The sequence below is a fragment of the Rissa tridactyla genome, chromosome 1 (genome assembly GCF_028500815.1).
Source record: "Rissa tridactyla isolate bRisTri1 chromosome 1, bRisTri1.patW.cur.20221130, whole genome shotgun sequence".
Taxonomy (NCBI): domain Eukaryota; kingdom Metazoa; phylum Chordata; class Aves; order Charadriiformes; family Laridae; genus Rissa; species Rissa tridactyla.
In genome coordinates, this window is record NC_071466.1 from 217,257,793 (window position 1) to 217,281,081 (window position 23,289).

General features: G+C 51.6%; 1 protein-coding gene across 1 annotated transcript; it reads right to left on the reverse strand.

Annotated features, from left to right (window-relative positions):
• Positions 1–6,628: 6,628 nt before the first annotated feature.
• On the reverse strand, positions 6,629–23,265 carry SLC35B4 (solute carrier family 35 member B4). Its single transcript, XM_054189805.1, has 10 exons — positions 23,097–23,265; positions 18,117–18,230; positions 16,991–17,093; positions 15,826–15,875; positions 14,564–14,645; positions 13,124–13,184; positions 12,225–12,334; positions 11,936–12,011; positions 10,761–10,836; positions 6,629–9,838 (listed from the first exon to the last, which is right to left on the reverse strand). Exons 1-10 carry the CDS (start codon positions 23,171–23,173, stop codon positions 9,592–9,594), a joined length of 996 nt encoding a protein of 331 aa, XP_054045780.1. The 5' UTR covers positions 23,174–23,265; the 3' UTR covers positions 6,629–9,591.
• Positions 23,266–23,289: the final 24 nt, after the last annotated feature.

Here is a 23,289-nt window from a genome sequence, read left to right on the forward strand (position 1 = left end):
GTTCTGGAAACAGATGGGGCATAGATGCCAGTATTGACCAAAGGGCTGTTTATTTCTCTGCAGAGCACGCACAGCCATTTCTAAAAATACCTTCCTGAAGCGCCATGTCATGTCCCAGCAGCGGCTGCCCCGCTACCTCTGCCTGCTCCCTCGGGAGCTTGTCTAATTGAATATGCTGCATAATATGCTGCTAATTTGGCAGCTGTCAAAATGAATTATAATTTTTTTTCTAACAGGCGAGGAGAGTTGGTGTGATTACACCAACTGCCCGTGTTTCTCTCTGCATCCCCAGCTCCAGGGAGGTGAAGGGTTTGAAGGAGACCCATGAGCTCTTTCCCTGGTCTCACCCTGCACTTCCATGGTATTGCGTCAACAACTCCAGCCTTGCAAACCGCTTTGCCGATGACACAAAGCTGGGGGCGGGGGCTGACTCACCGGAAGGCTGTGCTGCCATACAGCGAGACCTGGCCAGGTCGGAGAGTTGGGCAAAGAGGAACCTTATGAAATTCAACAAGGGCAAGTGTAGGGTGCTGCACTCGGGGAGGAATAACCCCCTGCACCAGGACAGGTTGGGGGTGACCTGCTGGAGAGCAGCTCTGTGGAAAGAGACCTGGGAGTCCTGGTGGACAACAGGATGACCATGAGCCAGCCATGTGCCCTTGTGGCCAAGAAGGCCAATGGCATCCTGGGGGGCATCAAGAAGAGTGTGGCCAGCAGGTGGAGGGAGGTCATCCTCCCCCTCTGCTCTGCCCTGGGGAGGCCACACCTGGAGTGCTGTGTCCAGTTCTGGGCTCCCTGGTTCAAGAAGGACAGGGAACTGCTGGAGAGGGTGCAGCAAAGGGCTATGAGGATGGCCAGGGGACTGGAACACCTCTCTTATGAAGAAAGGCTGAGGGATTTGTGTGTCTTCAGTCTGGAAAAAAGACGACTGAGCGGGGACCTTATCAACACATAAATCCTTAAAGGGTGGGTGTCAGGAGGATGGGGCCAGGCTCTTTTCAGTGGTGCCCGGGGACAGGACAAGGGGTAACGGGCACAAACTTGAACATAGGAAGGTCCACCTAAACATGAGGAGGAACTTCTTTGCTGTGAGGGTGGCAGAGCCCTGGCACAGGCTGCCCAGAGAGGTGGGGGAGTCTCCGTCTCTGGAGACATTCCAAACCCGCCTGGACGCGTTCCTGTGCCACCTGCTCTGGGTGACCCTGCTCTGGCAGGGGGTTGGACTGAATGATCTCCAGAGGTCCCTTCCAACCCTGTGATTCTGTGACTGGGCTCCCCGTACAGTTACTAGTTTCTGACCCTGGCTGCGTTTGCCAGCCCTACTGGAGTCACGTACCTTCTCCCCATGGTCTGTGGGGTTGGACCTCAACCAAGAGCCCTCGGTACAGTCAGCCCTGCAGCCCCTGCGGTGCTCGGTACTGCAGACCCTGCGTAGGCTCTGCACTAAATCTTGCTTCTTGGACATACCCTTTCTGTAACCCTCGTGAAATATTTTAAGCCTCTGAGATATTTTTTTGTCTGTAAGGCGGAGGGAGAGGAACCCTCGTAGCTGAGGCTGAATTTCATTTTCCTGCAGGGAGGAGGAGGAGGAGGAGGAGGCGGCGGCTCCTACATTTTTATCATTCGTGCTTTTCTCCGCTCATACCTCAGAGCAAGTAGAAGCATGAAGGTGTAAATCAACATCTATCACAGAAGCATGAAGGCTCCACAGTGAAAAATCCCCTACGCTGAGGGTCTTTCCCGGAGAAGAAATCTTCTCTGGAGACCCACATCTCCATTCCCCAGTGCTTTCCTGGCTGGTACCAGCACAGAGGCTCACAGCAGGTAGCCTCTGCCCAGAGCAGAGATGAGGTGGCATCATAAATCCTCCAGTGGGAAAAGGAGGGTTTCCCATATGTTGGAGACTGTGTGGGGTTCAAAAGGAATCATAGAATTGTAGGATCATAGAATCCCAGGTTGGAAGGGACCTCAAGGATCATCTGGTCCAACCTTTCTTCACAAAAGCACTGTCTAGACCAGCTGGCCCAGCAGGATTTTAAAAGTGTCCAATGATGGGGAATCCACCACGTCCCTGGGGAGATTATCCCAGTGGCTGATTGTTCTCAGGGTGAAAAATTTTCCTCTTGTGTCCAGTTGGAACACAGAGTCCAGAGTGGCATTCCTTGCACTAATCCCGTGCTTTGGGGCTTCCATCAGTCAACTGTGAGGACTACGAAGGACCATGTTCCTCTCCTCCCCTCATCTCACTTGATGTTTCGTTGACTGTGAGCATTGCAGAGCATTTCTCCAAGGCAGGGCATGATGCAGCACTCCCCAGCGAGGGTCTGCCTTTTGTGTGGTTGCACCCAGCTGGTAGGACCTCAGGCCACCTGAAACACAGGTAGTGTGTGGCTGCACACCTTACGACTGACCATCTCAACAAGCCACGGTGTCTTCCAGGCTCTCGGAATGGGAATCATAGAATCACAGAATGGTTTGGGTTGGAAGGGACCTTAAAGACCATCTAGTTCATATCCCCCTGCCCTGGGCAGGGACACCTCCCACCAGACCAGGTTGCTCCAAGCCCCGTCCAACCTGGCCTTGAACACCTTCAGGGATGGGGCAGACACAGCTTCTCTGGGCAACCTGGGCCAGTGTCTTACCAACAGACCTACCAACAAGCCAGCAGCCTTGGCTGATGGAGGGGGTTGGGGTATTTCTTCCTCTTCTCAAGAGTGGAAACAGCTGCCAGCACAGCAGGAATGATGCTCCAGGGACTGCATCCTCCCCTCCTGTCCTGATGGAGGACACCTCTGCTTGTATTAGGTCCCTTTGCGATGCCCACCTTCTCAGCAGAGTGTCACCAGGTGTCACCACTGTGTCATGCTTTGGGCGGTATCTGCCTTTTGCCCTCTAAAGAGGAGACTGGGGTTATTTCCACCCGTGGGATGGCCCAAAGCAGGGTTGACCCCTCGTCTTGGCACGCAGGACCACAGGCATCATCTTCCAGCAGAGATGATCATAGAATCATAGAATCATTTTGGTTGGAAAACACCCTTGGGATCATCGAGTCCAACCATCAACTCCACTCTACAAAGTTCTCCCTTACACCACATCCCCCAACACCACATCTAAATGAGCCTTAAACACATCCAGGGATGGTGACTCCACCACCTCCCTGGGCAGCCTATTCCAGTGTCTGACCACTCTTTCTGGGAAGAATTTTCTCCTAATGTCCAGCCTAAACCTCCCCTGTTGCAGCTTGAAGCCATTCCCTCTTGTCCTATCGCTAATTACCTGTGAGAAGAGACCAGCACCAACCTCTCTACAGTGTCCTTCCAAGTAGTTGTAGAGAGTGATGAGGTCTCCCGTCAGCCTCCTCTTCCTCAAACTAAACAGTCCCAGCTCCTTCAATCGCTCCTCATAAGATTTATTCTCCAGGCCCTTCACCAGCTTCGTTGCCCCCCTCTGCACTCGCTCCAGCACCTCGAGATCTCTCTCGTATTGAGGTGCCCAAAACTGGACACAATACTCAAGGTGTGGCCTCACCAGTGCTGAGTACAGGGGGACAGTCACCTCCCTCCTTCTGCTGGTCACACTATTTCTAATACAAGCCAGGATGGCATTGGCCCTCTTGGCCACCTGGGCACACTGCTGGCTTGTGTTCAGCCCCTTGTCAATTAGAACCCCCAGGTCCTTTTCTGCCAGGCAGCTCTCCAGCCACACTGCCCCAAGCCTGTAGCAACGCATGGGGTTGTTGTGGCCCAAGTGCAGGACCCGGCACTTGGCCTTGTTGAAGCACATTCCATTAGCGTTGGCCCCTCGGTCCAATCTATCCAAGTCTCTCTGTAGAGCCTCCCTACCCTCATGCAGATCAACACTCCCGCTTACCTCGGTGTCATCTGCAAACTTGCTGATGATACACTCTATGTCCTTATCAAGGTCATCAATAAAGACGTTAAAGAGAAATGGTCCCAACACTGAGCCCTGAGGGACACCACTTGTGACCGGCCGCCAGCTGGATTTAACTCCATTGACTACGCTCTTTGGGATGTCACCTGCCTCTTCCCTGGCGTGTCCCCAGCACCTCCTACGTGGGAAACTAAGGATGCTCCTGCTTTGCCTCCTCCATCTCAGGCTGGAAGGGGGTAAATTAACTCTTCACATGCCCTGCGCTGAGGTCCTTTGGTCCGTGCAGGGTCGGGAGCTGCCTAGGGAGAGATGGGGAAGCGAAGGGTGAAAACCGGCTGGTTCTAACTTGTATGGAAGTGGAAAAAATAATAATAAATACTAAAATTTTCCATCAAACTTTGGAGAGCTTTCGAAGGAGGAAGGGTGCCAGCAGAGACCTGTGAGCCTGGGCCGTGCTGGAGGCGAAAAAAAAAAGGTTCTGTGTTCTCCGAGCTCTTCCCCTCCCAAATTTGCCCCGTCAATAAATCTCACCTTCTTGCCCTCTCGGGCTCCGAGTGCTGATTTATGATGGTTATAATGGAAGACGCTGAACAGAAACGAACTGTGCGGCTCCGGGTGATTTACAGAGACATCTTTATCCCTCTCCTGCCCCTCTCATTTCATTTAGTGGCGGGAGCGAGTTTTTTTACACCTTGGAAGCGATGAGGATTTCATCGCGGTTCCCAAAGGAGTTCAAAGCTTTCCCTCTCACTTTAATAAAAAAAAAAAAAAATAAAAAAATATATATCTCCCTTGTTTCTCTCCGACCCACCGTGGCGAGCCCAGGCTGCGACGGGCCGAGGAAAGATTGAAAGCGTTAATAAACACCAGCCCAGATTTAATGAAAGGCAAAAGATTTCTGAACAAAAATCTCCGAGCTGATGAAAGCCGAGCCCGGCCGACGAGGATTTATTTAACGAACGGCTGCCAGGATGTGGGGAAAGATGATTTGTTCGATTAGAAATAGATATAGTTGGTAACCGGCTGGAGAATTATGCGTCCCCATTAAAGCTCTGAGGTGGGGAAGGTTTAAAGGCGTGTTAAACGCGAAGCGAGGGGCAGGATTTTAACGCCACGTCACTGGTTTTGCAGCGATGGAGACGCCACCGGGGTCTGGAAAGCCCACGGTAATTTTATAACAACTTCATTTCTTGCTATTTCGGTTGGACTAGATGATCTGAAAGGTCCCTTCCAACCTAGGCCATCCTATTTATTTTTTTAAACCCGGCCCCGGCTGGGATGCTGGCCCAACGCAGCCGGCTTAACGCTTAAGCGCTGGTGCCAGGAGGCTTCGTTCCCTATTTCGACGCCTCCCGGGATAACACCAGAGCAAGCAAAGCAGCGCTTGGTGCTGCGCGGAGGAGATTCCCGGAACCCGGGAGCCTAAAACAACTCTTGGGTCCTGCCTGGCGACCTCAAATCCTGATGGTCCCACGGCTTTGGGCTCAAACTGCTGCCCTGAGTTGGGTCCTCCAACCCCTGTGGGTGCTCGGGGACCTCGGCTGCCCCAACTCACCTGCAATTAGAGATGGATATAATTTATTGTAAGTGCAATTAAAAAAGGAGCCTCCCCCAGCCCACCCGGCACTTCTCTTGCCTTTCTACTGCTCTTCATCCCCCCAGACCTTGGTTCAAGACCCCTTTAGAAGGAACCCCAGCTGATGGGGCCGGACGAGGCGGGTGGTCCTGGCTTGGGGCTGCAGGGAGGGAGGGAACTGCAACCGCCGGCACCGCGGGCTGGAGCTCACGGCTGCTTCAGCTGCATTCACCCGGTGCGTTCGCCATCGGCCGCCACGAGCCACGAGGAGGAGATGGGCACAGGGGATCTGGGGAAAGCAGCTCCTCAGCTGGTGGCAGCAGCTGGTGGATAAGGTCGGGCAGGAGCACAGCAGATGGGCACGTGCTTTCTGGGTAGAATCATAGAATGGTTTTGGTTGGAAGGGACCTTTAAGATCACCAAGTCCAACCATCAGCCTAACACTGCCAAAACCACCACTACACCTTCGGTACCTGAAGGGGGCCTACAGGGAAGCTGGGGAGGGGCTGTTTGCGAGGGCATGTAGCGATAGGACGAGGGGCAACGGCTTTAAACTAGAGCAGGGCAGGGTTAGATTGGACATTAGGAAGAAGTTCTTTGCAATGAGGGTGGTGAGACACTGGCCCAGGTTGCCCAGAGAGGTGGGGGAGACCCCATCCCTGGAGACATTCAAGGCCAGGCCTGATGAGCCTCTGAGCAACCTGATCAAGATGTCCCTGCTTGCTGCAGGGGGGTTGGACGAGATGACCTTTAGAGGTCCCTTCCAATCCAACACATGATTCTATGATTCTAAACCACGTCCCTCAGCACCACACCTACAGGTCTTTTAGATACCTCCAGGGATGGTGACTCCAGCACTTCCCTGGGCAGCCTGTTTCAATGTTTGACAACCCTTTTGGTGAAGAAATTTCTCCCAAATCCTCCCAATTCCCAATACTCTGGCGCAACTTGAGGCCGTTTCCTCCTGTCGTACCGCCTGTTCCTTGGGAGAAGAGACCAACCCCCCCCTCACTACACCCTCCCTCCAGGGAGCCGTACAGCGCGATAAAGGCACATTCACTTTAAAGGCAGGAGATGTTGTGTGTCGATTTCAGAACCCCATTAATTGTCCAATCACCAATTAACCAGCAGCAAAGCATGAAAGGAGAACCACGACCAACATACTTTGAAGAGGATATATATTTATTTTGTTTAAAAAAACAAACAAACAAACAACAAAAATACCACCCTAAACCTAACCAGCCAACCCAAAAGCTCTACAAATCCGGAACACTGATCAAAAAGGATTCTGGCTCGCCCACTTTTCCAGCCTCTGCTAAAAAAATATGTGCTATTATCGCTATAGCAAACATTAAAACCAAACAAAGTAGCCCCATTCGGGGAGGGGGGGAGCCCTGGACTCGAATACCAGTTTTTTTGGCTAACGGGGCCCTTCTGCATGGACCTTTCCTCCAGCTCCCAACGGGGCAAGCTCTCCTACAGCAGGAAGGGAATCGCTGCCACTTCTGCCACCCTGTAACAATTATAAATATTCAGAAACACACAGATCACGCTGTAAAATAAAATAAAAAAAAAAAAAAATACCCCCGACGACAACAAAGAATAACCCATCGTTGACACCCGGTTTGAGTGAAGACCAAGTACAGCACGCGGTCAAAAGAAGAGAAACCCAAATCTCCCCCAACCTCCCGGCATCGCATGGAAACCGGAGACAACGTGCAATTTCGGCGACACAAAAGCTTTGATGAACCCCAGCAGTTACTCCCTGGCCCCGGTGCTCTCACGCTGACTTTGTGTTGCCTTCCTCTCCCTCGCGGTCTCAGCTGAAGCTCCCTGTAAATAGCTTTGAAGATCAAGATGAGGGATAAAGGTTTTGCCTTTCTCTGGGTCCTTCCTGGAGCCCGTGCAAAGAGCTGGAAGCGAGAGCTGACCTGTGCTGGGGCAGCTGGTGGGAAACTCCCCATCTACAAAATCCTTGGAAACATCCCACATCTGACACTCCAAATACAAGAGGTTTATCAGGCTCAGGAAAAATCCAAACCAGTAGGGAAAACCCTTCAGGTTCTCAGGAGGGAGGGAGCTGCGGGTCCCGTCAGGTCTGGTTGGGATGGAGTTCACCTTTTCCACAGCAGCTTTGGATTCGTGGCTAAAACAGTATTAAAGACACACCCGGCATTCCAGCGCTTCCACAGCTTCCCACTCTGCCTCCCACCAGTGATGAGGCCACGGGTGGGCAAGAAGCTGGGAAGGGGCACAGCCGGGATAACTGACACGGATAAAAATCAGCAATAAAAACGGAGAGGGTTTTTTTGGGAAGGTGGCCGTTGCTCGGGGACTGGCTGCGCACGCGTACGTCTAACGGTGGGAGGTGGTGAGGGGTCACCATTGCATCACTTGGGGGGTTTTTCCCCCCCTTTCCTCTTTCTTTTGCTTATTAAATGGTCTTTTCTCTCTACTCACAAGTTTTCTTGGGTTTGCTTTTCCTGTTCCTCACTGCGGGGGACAGCGAGTGGGCAGCCGTGTCCTGCTTAACCCCAGTCGGGATTAACCCACCACAAGCGCAGGTTTAACGTGGGCGGAGGAATAACGGAGTATAGTCCTTACTTGGCCAAGCTTGGTGTGAATCAGGTCAACGTTGCTGGATGCCCTAATTACCACAGCTGAGGAGGGACAGCGTCACGATGATTCTTAGATCATAGAATCATCATAGATGATGAGGACAAGGCGCTCCAAGAAAATTGAGGGAGCACAAACCAGTGCTCCCCGCTGTTCCGAGACCCAGACCAGGCCGGGCGCTAACCCCTGCTCTGCCCACCGCCCAGCAGCTCCTACAAGACCTGCAGCTGCTGCTCCTCACCTTGCTGGGACGCACATTGCCGGCATGCATGGGGACACACACCCAAAGCTCTTGAAGGTCACTCCTGCCCCAGCTGAGGGGTGACACTAAGGGACACCAGGTGGATGCTGATGCCCAGAAACACCATGGGTGAAGCTGATGCCCAGAAACGCCACGAGCGAAGCTGATGCCCAAGGGGTGGAAGAAGAACTGGGTGAAGGGACAGTAAAACCAGTTCCCCCCAGCAGCAGAAGTAAGCTCAGCTGTACTGGCCCTTCTTAAGTTTCTTGGCATCATTTGAACCCTGACGTTGGGCCGGATCCGGGGGGCGCGTTGGGGGCTCAGCACAGCTCGTTGCAGCTGACTGCTGGTAACGAAGCCCACGGAACACGCTCGTAATGAGGGAAAAAGTAGGAAGCGACTGAAAAGTGACCTGCACTGAGGATCTAACCAAAGCAGGTGGAACCCATGATACCCTCCGGCTGGTGAAGCATCAGGACAACATCTGGGGATGCAGCAAAGTCCCAGCAGCACTTCACCGTCTCCCTGAGAAGGCTGCGAAGGTGACACACTGGCACTTTCTGTCCCCTTAGCATCACCCCTTTTTGGTTTCCTCAGGCTCCCAACTAGGTCTTGCTACTAGTGACGGGGGCTCGGTGGCTTGAGGATCAGCCCCCTGAGCCATTCCCCCAGTGGAAGGTCTACTGGGCAGACTGGAAAGCTGAAGGTGGTAGCTACTGGCATGTTCAATGTCTTCCCAGCGCAGGTGGTAGGATCACACAACAGGGACTCAGGTTAACAGCCAGGCCGGGCATTTCCAGTGTAACTAACAACCTGCTGCACAAACAGCAGTTCCCCGGGTGTCAGCCAACCGTTACGGCCACCTGGACATTAAAGGATGGCACCAAACAGGCTCGGGGTCCAGCTCCTTAAAGCCGGGAGGAGTGGACAACAGCACCACAACAAGGTTGGGCTCCTAACAGAGAAGTGGGTCAGCTTTTCCGTTACTTAAAAAGGGTTATTCAAACAAAAAACAAAACAACCAAAAAACAGGGGGGGAGGTTGGAAGCAAAAGGGGCTGCACAAAAAAAATGCAACCTTGCAAAAATAACCGCATCATCTCTCCATAATCCATGTCAGGTAGGTTCCCAGCGGAGGCTTCACATTTCCCAGGAGCTTGGCACAGCCAGCACCTCCCCCGTGTTATAAAAACAACCCCCTCTGGGGGATTCCCTGCTGCTCTGCTCTATAAAACAATAAAAAGGTCCCTGCAGAGAGTCCCCGGCTGTTACTCCTCCTTTGGCCTCTTCCTCCAGCGGGCCAGGAAGGGCCCGAGGCTGTTCCACACCTCCGTGTACATGAGAGTCCCCACGAAGACGAAGGTGGTGCCCAGCCAGTGCCAGGCCGTGAAGGGGTTGCGAAAGTAGAGGATGGAGAAGATGAGGCTGACGAACTTGCGCAGCGTCACCACCAGCGTGACGGTGAGGGAGGTGCACTCCGTGGTGAGGATGAAGACGCCGCGGATGCAGACGTATCTGGGTGGGCGGAGGTAAGGGGCCATCGGGGCTGAAGAGGAAGGACACCTGGGCGGGCCTTCAGGAATGAAAAGGACTGGGCACCTGATAGCCACAGTCTGGTTAGAGAGGGGATAAAATTCCCTTCCCCTCACACCAGCATTTCTACTGCTATGAAGAGCTTCACTACAAACCCCAGGGACACCCCAAATCTCCCAGACTGCCCCCAGGCTTGCGCTGGGGCAGCAAAACGACCCTGGGGCTGATGCGTTGGCAAAAGGTTAACGGCACGCAGCGTTTACCGTCCCTGCCAGGGAGCCAAGGGAAGGGAAAATCAGACTTCTCCGTTTACACCCAGCAGAAGTCCCCTTTTCCCCTGAGCAGACGTGGGAAAGGTGGATGAAACAAGGGGGTTTCGTGGAGGAGCGTGAGCAGCAATAGAGCACCGCACTCTCTCAACAGTGAGAGGAAAATGGTAAAAGGGCCTTGGACTGAAGGGTCGCTTTTTCGAGGGCATCTCGGCTTCATCTTTCAGAGCTGTCCTCCCTGCCTGGAAGAATCCACACACCGATATGGCACACAAATGGCTCCTGATCTGTCCCGTCTCCCTAGAGCTGGGAGAAGAACCACCATAATTTTATCCCAGCCAGTCTGTCCCTGGGGAGGTGGCGGCAGATTTCAGCCACCCTGGAAATAACACAAGCCCCAGGTTAAATTCCACTCCATATTTTCCAAGAGGTGGTGGCCAGGTGGTTCAGCCACCCGGGAAAAATAGCTTAAAGTCCCAGGTTAAATTTCACCCTATGTTTTCCAAGAGTTACATGAAAATCAGCTCCCAAATGCAGGGAGGGCCCCAAGGACTCGGCACCCCCAACCCCATTCCTCCTCTCCCGCCCCGCTGCCATCTCCGCGGCGTGTCTCAAGCTGAGCTCTGAAAGGATACTGAGTGACGACGTTCATGAGGAGGTAGAACCACATGATTGGCAGGGTCAGCCCGATCACTGGGATCTGGAACGGCTCTGTGGGGAAAAGGATGGAGCAAGGTCACTGCGCTGCTCCTGCTTAAAGAAGATGCAAGGAGAGGTGTCTCTCTCCTGGCCTGGATTGACCGTGGTCCGGGACACACTGCAGCTTCAGGAGGCCGTTGCTGCATCGGGCAGACTGAGGTGTGGGCACATTTTGATTTTGCTCCAAATGGAGAGTTACCTTGTTCTTACTGTGATAAATGACAAATACAAGAGAGCTGGCAGACGTTTCTGCTTGAACTTCCGTAGGGAAGAAAGGAAGATGGAGGAAGAAGTAGGCTAAGGAAAAAAAGACATTAAAAGGAAAGCTCCGTCTTGCTTTCTTGTGTCAGGGCTGCCATGCTGTTAAAACTGGATGAATCAACTGTGAGGCTCTGAGAGGCAGACAGCGTTAGCACGGGAAAGCCTGAGCAGCACCAGCAAAACAAAAGCCAACGGGTCTGTGTTTACACCTGTGGTTGAGGATTTGACCCCATTACTCCCATTTTTGAACGACCACGTCGCTTTCCCCAGGGGTCACCTCATGCTTTCCTTGAGATAGGTGTACCATGCTAGAAATCATAGAGTCATAGACTGTGTTGGGTTGGAAGGGACCTCTAAAGGCCATCTCGTCCAACCCCCCTGCAGCGAGCAGGGACATCTTCAACTAGATCAGGTTGCTCAGAGCCTCATCAAGCCTGGCCTTGAATGTCTCCAGGGATGGGGCCTCCACCACCTCTCTGGGCAACCTGGGCCAGTGTCTCACCACCCTCAGTGTAAAGAACTTCTTCCTAATGTCTAATCTAACCCTGCCCTGCTCTAGTTTAAAACCATTGCCCCTCCTCCTATGGCCACAAATATTTCACAATGATATTAATGAACAGGTTAAAGTGATCTACCCCTGCAAACAATCCCCTTACCCAGAGGGGATTAGAGAACCAGCCAACCTTTTCAGCAAAGATGCCTGCAATTTCACAAAATCAGGGATACGGGAAGCTTGCTGGCACTGAAAAACCTGGTGAATTTTACACAACTGTTGGACTGAAAGCTTCCTGTGGCATTTTCCAGAGGACAGAAAGGTACAAGAGCAAAGATCCGTCTGTGCAACACTTACCGGTCTGGCTGAAGAGGACTGCATGGTGGTAGATGTTTGGGGCCAGGAGGAGAAAGCCAGGGAGTGGTAACGCATGCTGGGGAGAAAAGTAAAAACATGAAGTTAACAGATTTAACAGATTATGTGAACCTATCCCACTTCTCATCCAGGGCCTCACACATCTGGATGCAGGCACTGCTCCAGCCTCGCAGCGTGTGATCCTTGGGATTTGTGCCGAGTACAGGGTGGGAGGGGAAGGGACTCTCTTAGGAGCTCTACCTGCCCAGGAAAAGCAAAAGAAAAGACTTACATTGTAAAAAAGGGCTTCTTTGGAGTGCTTCCCAAACTGCTTGTACAGCATCTCCTGGAAAATCCCCATCCTGGCAGACATGAGGAGGGCGAAGGTGAGTGCAGCAATACCTGGAACAAAAGTACAGCCTTGCAACGCTGCTCAGGCACGGCATAGCTCAAGTCAATCAGCATGACGACTCCTGCAATTTAGCTTTCCGCGAAAAAAGCCAAACCGTCCAGATAAAAAATTGATACTGGCCTTGGGGACACGGGTATCTTATTACAAAGGCTGAGATGCCAAGGGACTTCTGAAAAGATCATCTCTTTAAAAAGAGACTCAGCCCTGGCAAGCAGAGTTGGTGGGATACCAGGGATACGGTTGCGTGCCACTACTGACAACACATCAATCCCAGTTTCCCTGAAAAGCCACCCATAAATCTATGTTGGAGGTATAAAAATAGACTCAAGTGCCAGCCTATAGAGACTCCTCCGTGAAATACTGTGCTGAACGAACACTTGAACCAGCTACAGCCCCTCTCCCTCTCTGCAGCGTAGCTCACAGCATCAGATTTAGCAGGTAGAGCTGCTTTTGCAGAGAGAAACCAAGAAGATATCTGCAAACCTGCATGACTATAGCCTCATTATGTCACTAAGCCACCACCTTGTAGAAACTCTTTAGGTCCCGTACTTGACTTGTTGGCCAAATGAAGAGTATCTCCTTGCACAAAGCTGCTAATGAGGGCCACAAAGCCCCGTTTTTTACAAATCAACATCCACCAGGTGCTCAGCACAACTTAACCTCAGTGCGGCGACTCCCACCACAGCCTGCATTGCACGACCCACATGGCCAAGGACATCAGAGGGCCGAGTCTCGCCAGTATCCCAGCAAGGTGGGCCGGAGATGTGGCACTCACATACCTAGCAGCCACCACAAGAAAACTTGGGGTCCGTCGTCTTCATTTAAGCTGGAGTCAGATGCCTGGTGGAGGGAGACACAACACAGTCACCGTCAGCCACCACGTCCCTGCAGCTCATTCAGACCTGCCTGTAGCTCACTCTTGGTTTGTGCGTTGTGCTCCAAGCAAGCCCATCAAGCAAACACTGCCCAAGGTCCCCCATTCTCCAGTTGCTTCCCTGGCTAAATGGAGGTGGTAGCAACTACACCACACTTTGCTCTCCACTCTGCTTCAGCGAATGCACCAGATGCCAGCAAAAAAGTGTAAACATCTGATTAAAAGGTATCTTTTCTGAAAGAAATGCCCTGGCTTGGCCAGAGACGGAACTCTTTGAGCACAAAAATAATCAGTGCCGCTGAGAAAGCTGCCACGGACAGCCCAGTGGCAGGCTCCTCCGTCCCCATCTCAGAGGTGAGCGGGCAGGAAAGAACAAGGGCTCTGGCCAAGCCCCAGTCAGGTACTAAAACCAGGGCTCCAGCTTGGGGTCAAGACATTGAGGAAACCAGGGCCTGTAGGTGCTGTGAGCCGAGCGTAAAACTCTAGATAGCATGATTTGGCTCAACTCTCCGACACTGTGGTTTAGGGCAAATTAGATTACTCACCTTTACCACAACTGTCTGTTCTATACCAAAAACCCCACGCCTGCTGAGAGTTTATCTGGATTAATACAGAGCGCAGAGCTTCCTCGGACATTCGGAGAGTATAAAAAGCTATTAAATGATGGGCGACTTGGAGGTTTGACAGCCCTGTTTCATTTCCAGTCTCTCAGAGCTGGATTAAGTGCAACCAATTTTCACTTCACCACCACTTCATGGCATTTTTCTGTCTTCAAGCTGACAAGATCAGGCTGTGGGTGCTGACACAGGAAAAGCCCAAAGTGGTGTTACACATGGATTTTCTTCATTCCCTCCTGTTCTCCAAATACATGCACTTTATTTCAAGGGCCACAGAAAGTCACACTGGATGACAACAGGGCTGGAAAAATCTAGCCTGAAAGCCGACAATTTCTTCTGGGATAAAAAGAGCAAAGATTTAAGATGGCTGGGTTTTGTTTAGGATTCACTTGCTCCTAACTGCAACACATTGCAGTAAGGGCAAGAGAAAACAGCTTCTAGCTGTTATCTCTGTGGCAAAACAATAATGGTACATTCTCAGCAAAAAGCAACCTGAACAACACAGGATAAAAGGGATCTGTAATGAAGTTAAGTCACATGCATGCGTGCGCATCCCTGCCCTCCAAACCACGGGAAAATCAGGCCAGGAACAAGAGCTTTGGGTGAGCAGATCTACTTGTCTCCCCATTAATAGTCAGGCAAAGGGAATGACTGATGAAGGTGCTGACAGCAGCTCCTCCTGTCGATAAGGTTCACAGCTGTGACCTCAGGCCCTTTCCAATCCTTACCACTTGCTTTGCAGACATGAAAGTGCAGGTAAAGATCCCCAGCGACACCAGGGCTATGGACGTGTATTTATATACGCTGTATCTGCACGGGGAAGAAGAAAGATGTCAGTGATCCAGCCCAGACTCGCGTTGTTCATCTACTGCTCCCTTGCCTTGCATCTTGCTCCACTACACTGGTGTGAACTTGGGGTAATGGGCACGTACCCATTACCTAACGCTGGACATTGCTGGGAGGGAAGGTAAACTTACTCCAACTGTGACAAAAAAGAAGCATTTGGACTAAGATCTCCTTGCCCGGGGCAAAGGATACCTCTCAGATCAAAGCCAGCGCGGATCTCTGCATGGGGCGGCAGGGGATGTGCCCATAATGTCCCACAGCCAGATCCCAAGCAGCTGGCAGGACCCTCCTGTCCTTTCCCACTGTGGTGGCTTGACCCCAGCCAGCAGCCAAGCACCCTCACAGCCACTCGCTCATTCCTCCCACCTTGTGGGATGGAGGAGAGAACTAGAAGAGCAAGAGCGCGAAAACTCGTGGATCGAGTCAGAGTTTAATAGGAGAGGGGGGGAAAAAGAACAACAACAAAACCAATGCAAAAGCAATCCCTCAGCACTTCCCAGAAGCGTGGCCACCGAGGAAGCCAAATCCCCCCCAGCCCCATTCTTCCTCTACCCTGGTTTCTATTGCAGCGTGCGACATTGTATGAGATAGGACACCCCTTTGGCCATCTCGCGTCAGCTGTCCCGGCTGCATCCCCTCCCAATTTCTTGTCCACCTACTTGCTGGGGAGGCAGGCAGAATGGGATAAAGAGAAAGCCTTGACACTGCGTAAGCGTTGTTCAGCAATAGCCAAAACATCAGTGTGCTATCAACACGGAGCCACAAATCCAAAACACAACACCATATGGGCTGCTATGAAGAAAGTTAACTCCATCCCAGCCAGACCCAGTACATCCATCCATCAGGAGCGGTACTGGCCTCACACAAGTCAGAGAAAAGTAAAGAGCTAACATAGAGGGCTGCAGCCTTGTGTAAAAGCTCTCTCTTCGGTCCATGCTTGCCTTAAACGAAGGAGTGAGGGGTGGTGGAAATGCAGAAGAGGGACCTATTCCAGCCTCTAGTCCAGGCACACCTCTGTGCCCCAGTTTCCCCATCAGTAAAACAAGAACGTTTAACAGGAAAGGGGAGCGCACTAAACACCAGTCAGGAGTAAGTCAACAGCAAAGCATTCTCTGATGATATAACAAAGAGGCTTGTGATTTACCTTTTCTTCAAAATTATGATACCTAGAGCCATGCTTGCTATGAGAGAGCCCTGGGAAAGAAGAGAGAGGAGGAGAAAAACAAAACAGAAGGTCAGCATGACAACACTCCCTGGACTGGGATGCTCACCCCAGAGAAACACTGCAAACTCAATACTACAAACATCAAAACACCAACAGAAATGCCAGCACGGGGTCAGGCAGACTGACAGGGTGAGGAGAGTCTCACTTCAGGGAGGAGGAGGGGAGAAGTTGAGCTGGGTGTCGTGGGAACAAGGATGTTGGGGCAAACAGGCTGCTAGGATCTTCTGGCCAGTTGGCCTCCCCCTTTTTTGGCCCACTTGTGTCCCTCGATGTGTGCTACAGACCAAACGCAGCCAAATCTCTGTGTTTTTAATTGGGAACAGGAGTATGGCTCCATAGATTGACTGCAGGGCTGCAATACAAGAACCATCCCTCAGTGTTAATGTGGGACAGGGCTCCTAGAGTGTTGTCTGGTTTTCTTCTTTTTAACCTCTCCTGACTTCAGGTATCTCAATCCCATGACGTGTTGCAGGAGAACAGCCCCCACTCAACAGATCTGCCCAGCAGGTTTTGTTATTCCCAACAGCTGGGACACCATTTTCTTTGGTTTTAACAGATGTTTTAGTCTGACAGTCACCTACACTTACGTGAAGATGCATTTTAATCGCATTTTCCAAAGCAAAAACCTATGCAGTAACAGTGCAGGTGGAATTAGGCCAAATTCATGCTCTCTGACCTGGGGTATTTAACCAAGAGACTTACACTGGGACATGAACCCCTTGGTACGGCTGCGTGGTCAAAGGGAAAGATGGGTCCCTTTGGCCAGCAATTCAGACCATCCAGGGCTGACAGCCAGAGTCTGAGCTTGGTTTTGTCATCATTACTTCCCCATCACCCTTGGAAATATGAAGCCCATTTGAGTCTCAGCTTCATAATCTGTTCAGGGACATTAAGTTGACATTTAATGGTCAACACTGTGAAAGCGAGAACTAGAGCTGAGCCTTCAGAGCAAGGCTGCTCTCCCCACAAGTTAGTTGGAGTTTAGTATTTGCACAGGGGTTTGTTGCCTTCAGTGAAAGAGAGGGTGGCAGAACACATGCGGCAGGGACAGCGAGGAGGAAAAGGATGATATGATGGTACTCACTGATCTGAAGATCATGTGCAACGGCATGGCGATATTTAAGTTCAGGGCATAGTTGTTGACGACACTGACAGTGAAGAACATGGCCACCATGATGAAATAGTACCTGAAACACAAAAACCGGCTGACGGCTGTGCACGTACCTCGCCAGGATGCTGAGACGCCCCTTGGGAACAGATTAAGCAGCACAAAGAAAGGTCTGGAGCTGAGCAGGAGCCCACTCAGCTCTTGGGACTGTGGACAAGGACTAATAAGGAGATCAATCCAGTTTGGATGTAGCAGAGAGGTCCTTAGAATGGGAAGCAGCTGACATACACTGGCTCAGCTTGTGCTAATCCCAGAAGCAAAGGGGAACTGAGGAGAGCCCAGCTGGGATCTTTTAGCATGGAGTTCCTCCAGGTCCCTCTTTCCTAAGGACAGCATCGTAAGATAAGGCTTGATTTGAGGGGATTCAATTTCTGCCAGCAGGCATCGCTTCCATGAGTGGAAGGAGAAGCCATTCAAATCCATGGTTCTACACCTAAGCTAGACAGCCTCCACAAAATGAAATTCCTCGCTGTGATGCAGCCATGAACGGCACTAAACTTGCCCTCAACTTTCTGTCATGAGGATCTCTGCCCCAAGCACTCAGCACAGAGCTCTATTTTGCCCAGGCTAGGCAGTCTGCCAAGAAACCCCACAAAACCTCCTCACTTCACTTCAGCCACCGAGTGCCAGAGAAGAGAGCATGAACAGGCCAGGCTATTGCCAGGACAAGATCAGCCCTGACGGAGAAATGCAAGAGTCAATTTGCCTGGCTTTCCAGTAAAACTCTGCCTCCCGCGCCCACTGCACCAAGCCCCAGAGAGACCACGAGCTCTTCAAACACACCAGACTCTTAACTGTGCAAAATACTGCCCTGTTTCTTGGACAGGAAAGTATCTGATGGCAATTTCCTACTAAGAATTCTCGATAAACGAGCAGTTCATATTTTATCGGGCATGACAGGTTCTCAATGAGGCTTCGCAAATGCTGCAGAATGAATGGGATTTAGACAGGATAAACGGATAAGCCATTTTATTAAACACTTCTTGAGATAATAGATAGCCAGTCAATTTGTGCCTAGCAAAAGCATTCAGATCGACTGTACCTTATTGGTATGGCCGGCTTCTTCCTCCCAAAGTTGGTTTCGAATATAAAGCCTTCCACCGCAATAAACAGGAACTGGGAGAATGTCACTATGTTCCCACATCCTGGAAACTGCCTGCAGGCATGGAGAAGAAAGATTAGTGTAAGAGCAATGCCACAGAGAACAAACACCACATTGGGCTCCAACAAAAAGAGGCTAATAGTTTATAATCCCAGAGTGAGCATCAATCTGGAGGGGCTTTTCCACTTTATCTGTCCGAGTTGCCTTTGTTAAACACTTCCCTGCAGGTATTTACTCATCTGGACTTGTAGATCGATGAGCAGCAATCCCTTCCTCAACCACTTCCAAAGCGGAAGCGGGCAGCCACCCCCGCAATGGGGGACGTGGTGAATTGGGTGAGGAAGTGAAAGAGGAAATTGGTCACATCTCACAGGTCCACATAACATCCCGCCAGGACACAGAATCTGAATCAGCAACATCAAGCACTGACATAACCCTACTGAAGCTGTATCTCCCTCTTTCTCATGGGGAAGTGGTTTTGAAAGGGCTCGCTCTCTACCTACAAGCTACTGTGTTTGTTAGAGGCCAAGTGAAACGATGAGTCCACCCAGGAGGAAGGCAGCAGGATTTCCGACAGCCATTAATTCCACTGCATGAGGGAAGGGCCGAGGTCAGGTCCGTGTTTGCAGAGCAAAGCCCATGGTTCTGCTTGTACCCCCTCCCCAGAACACGTGAACACAAGCTCGAAACTACTTTGAATTTCTCCAGCAAGCTTTAGCTCTCTGCCCTCCTGCATTTGCTGGATGCCAAGAGGTTGGCTGCAGGTTCAAGAAGGAACCTACAAGAGCTCATCATGGGAGCCCCAAAAGGTTGTGACATTAAATGCCACATGACAGACAGGCAAGCCAGGGAGCTGGCTGACAGGACACATGCTTTGCACTGAAGTTTTCAAACTCGACAGGGTATGGGGAGCCAAAAAGAGTGTCTGACCTCAAAAGAGACCCTCTTAGCTGAGCATCTTTGTCCTCCCAGAGAGACTCAAGCACTACAGTTATTACTAACTTTGTGGCGGAAATGACACCACCTTTGAGCAAATCAACCTTGTGTGCTTATTCTGAGGGGAGAGGAATTGCACGCAAGGGCTACAGCCCGTAACAGCCTGACATTCAACAAACACTCCCTGCATGCTGCTCACCCATTCCGAGAAACATGCCTGCTGCAGACCCTGCCTCCTTCCTAAGAAGCTTACAGGGAGCAAGGGAGGATTTCCTGGGAGGCACGCAGTCAGCCGCAGGCTCAGAGGAGGCCCTGACATGTCAGATAATCACAAAGCTTGCTGGGAGACAGAGGAATTTGAGCGAGCACTTCCCCCTTCTCCAATGCAAGACAGAAACTGAGGTTGAGGACTTCACGGAGAAGCTGCGCGACGCTGAGTCCCAATCCCCACCCTGCTGCACAAGCATGCAGCTTGCTCACCCAGCGTGCTGTCACAAGTAGTCAGACGCTGGGCCTAGACAGAGTTTTGCAGAATGCAAGCTGAGAGATGCACTGGAGAACAGGAATAACTGGATAGCCGAGCTGAAAGTCTGGTCTCCTCCAAAATCTCCTATATCACACCCCAGACATCTCAGAAAAAGCAGCAGAGCTCTGGTTAATGCCGAGTTGGCATGTGGTTGCCACCAAACAGCACCTGAGAAGGCCACCTTCTCCCTGCATTTTCCACGGGGCAGGCACTAGCCTGAGCCCCGTCCCTCTACTCATCTGCCAATTTTCATATTTTTCAAAGCTTAACTGTCCATGAGGCTTCAACCCCTGTTGTGTAATGAGGTTAAGAGGTTCAAAAGTTACTTGGGGGAAGAAAAAAGAGACACTGAACAGCAGACAGAGGCCAGGCTCCACAATTGTAAACCTTATCTCTGTAGGCAAGTGAAAACTTGGAATAAACCAAGACTGTTTCCATGCGCTAAACTTTGTTTACTTCCAGTACTCCCAGTTCACAGATCCTTGCATTCAGTCACTTGCTGTGCATATGACCTCACATTATCAGTAAAGTGTTGACAAACGGTTTGACTGACAGTAAGAAGACAAACAAAAAAAAACCCCAGGCGATATCTGCCCATGTCTTTGACTCCCCACCCTAACACACTGATAGACCTAAAGGAAGTGACAAGAAGTCTGGATATATCAACCAAAGATCTGCTTTAGCTGCAGCCAACTGATAGAAAGTCCTCCAGAAGCAATGTAGAAACACTCCGATGCAATTGTCACCCTGGCTCCTAGGTCAGAATTGCCTGGGCTGTTAGTGTCTACCAGCCCCAGCAGATGGTGGGATGAAACAGCCGGAGTGGGGCTCTCGGCCACATCAGCGGAGCACAAACAGACCAGCCCAATTTCTGCACGAGTTTGGGGCATGTTGGTGCAGAGTACTCACTCACGCCGAGTTCAGCACATCCAAATCACTTTTCCAAGACAGATTTCTGTCCATCACTGCAGAAGACTCCACATTTCACAGAGAATTCCTTCAACGGCCCATGCTGAAGAATAGACACCCCCATTTGCACCAAAAATGGAAGAAACCCTGATGAGATTTACCACGCAGAGCTTCAACCGTTTTTACAGAGAAGGCACCTCACAAGGACACAGCTTCAGAAGGCGAAGAGTAGAACATGGGCTTTCTAACCAGGCCTGTATGTACATGCCACACAAGAGCTTTGGCATCGTGGCTCAAAGACAGACACCCCCCCCCGGGACAACTAGTAAAGGACATTAGCAGAACAGGTTGGGTTGCTCCAGACAGGGAAAATGGGATGAACGGGATGGCATTTCTTGCCCTGTCCAGGCCTCCTTCTGTTATTCAGACAGGGGCTTGTTTAACTTGCTCTTGAAAACCTCCAACGAGGAGTCTTCCTGCTTTCTCTTATGAATCTGCTTCACTACACTGAGAGGGAGCAAACCTAGGTTCTTGGCCTGCTTTACATACCTTTCACAGCGATTTAAGCCCCCTGTTTCTTGTTCTGCCTCCAGAGCCCAGCAGAAAAAATTATCTCCTCTTCTCTACAGCCATTCTCCACATGCTTAAAGTCTTTTGGCTGTCCTCAGGCATCTGTAGACTAAACAGTTCTCATTCCTTTATTCTTTCCTTGTAAATCCTGAGCAAATTTCTTCCAATCACCTTTGTTATTCCTCACTAGACTGTCAGTCTGGTTACTGCCTTTCATGTGACCCTGCTCCAGGACTTTGCTTATTGTGGGAAGATTCATCTTCAAGAGGGATTTTTTTTCCCTCTAGACAACACCAAGATCCAAAGAAATAACAAGTGTTACCCCAATTTAGGGATCAAAGGTGAACAGGGCAAGCGAGGGGCAGAGGAACTGAGCTGTCAGGAACAGGGGAATTTCTAAAGTGGATGAGAAGTAATCCTTAAGAGCAGCTTGTGTGTAAAAATCAGCTTTTCTTAGATATCTGCAATTGGACTTCTAGCATGTGCTGTACAAAATCCCTTCTGAGCTTTAGACACTTAATAGACCATTTGAGTAGGCCAAATGACTCACTTTTGTTTTAAAGTCTGGCTGGAGGACACACAAGCCTAGTGTGTCTTGCCATCATCTTACAAGCAAGTGCAAGAAGACAGATCCAAAGCTTTCTTCACCTCGAAGGGCGGCCCATTCCTCCTCCCTCACTGATGTTGCAGCACGAGCCAGGCAGGAAAGGCAGAGGTTAGAGCAATCCCCAAGAGGAAAGACAACTCTCCACGTGAAGTCTCTTCCTCCAGGAACTGCTTCTTGATTTATCCAGCGATTGCTGAGTGATTGCGCAACCTTGGGTTAAGGTACCTGCATTCTGGCCTCCCACTTTGAAGCAAATATCCCCACTGCTGGCTTTGAGTCAGGTTCTCTTTTGCACTCCCTTTATCCTCTAACAGTCTGGGATGATGATGGGTAGAGAGGAAGTAAGAACAGGTTTTAACTACTATTTTTGAATAATTGAAGTGGATATAGTACTGAATGGTCAGGGGATGCAGCTCCACACTGACTTACTATGATTGTAGACACAGAACCAGTTCAACCATTACTTTTTTCCAGCCAGGCCTAGCACTTTTGCCTTCACGGCTTGCCGAACAGCCGTGGAAACAAAACCAACAGACCATTACCTTTTCCAAGCCACGCTGGCCTTCCTCCATCAGGGTGAGGAAGGTGACACAGCGCTCAGACATACCCCAAGCATCAGCCCTCCTCTCTCTGCAACCTGGCAATTCGCCTCCGCTCACAGAGCCACAAAGGACTCCTCTTCCTCACCGTGCTGGCTTTGAGGCCGCGTGACGCTGCCGAAGATCACATTTCCAGATGGACGATGTTCCCTCGGCCCTGCCTGCTGTCCCCGGGGACCCCTAGCCAGCTCCTGCATGTCTTCTCCTTGTGATTTCAGCTGTTACTCGTATGAGACACTGCGATCGGAGAGCAGGGGATGCTTTAGGGCCCAACTGATGTGGTGGTCCCTGTGTCAGCAGGGATGGGAGATCCTCAATGCCTGGGCTGGATACCGAAGCCGACCATGACAGGACCAGACTGGGCCCAAGCTGAGGGGGACAGACCCCAGAAAACCTCACAAAACCCATCAGACAGCGACACAAGCCTGGGGCCTGGCAATCCACACCCGGGCTCCTCTTGACAGCTTGAGGAGGGTCCCCAAGGCCTGGGGCTGCCCCCAAGCTGTGAGGGGGGCCGGCCAGCCCGGTGGGGCCACAGATCCCCCTCAGGGCCAGCCCCAGGCTGGGGCCAGCCCCGGGTGTCCCCCCACCCCCCCAAATCCTCTCACACACACCCCCCAAATCTCTTGGAGACCCCCTGGGCGCCGCCGCCGCCGCTCCCTCCCCTCATAAATCCTGACGCCGGTGGGGGACACCCCGCGGACCCTCACCCCGATCCCACCCGAGTCCCCAACCCCTCCTTCTGCCCCCAAAGCCTCTCCCCGGCCCCGCACCTGGCCAGCAGCTCCAGGAACACCACGTTGCTGCAGCAGCCGCCGAACACCAGTCCTACCGCCACGGCCGGGTGCATTGTATCGCCACCAAGCAGCGAGGCGGCCTCCCGGGCCGCCACCGCATCCCGCTCCCGGGCTCCTGCCCCGCTCCCGGCCCCGGCCCCCGCCGCCCCCGCTTCCTCCCGGCCGCCGG

Coding starts and splice junctions, on each gene's coding strand:
- SLC35B4 (XM_054189805.1), bottom strand. CDS start 23,173: ATGCACCCGGCCGTGGCGGTAGGACTGGTGTTCGGCGGCTGCTGCAGC. Junction 14,646..15,825: donor ATCATAATTTTGAAGAAAAG/GTAAATCACAAG, acceptor TTCCCCGTGCAG/ATACAGCGTATATAAATACA. Junction 9,839..10,760: donor CTCATGAACGTCGTCACTCA/GTATCCTTTCAG, acceptor CCGCCCACCCAG/ATACGTCTGCATCCGCGGCG.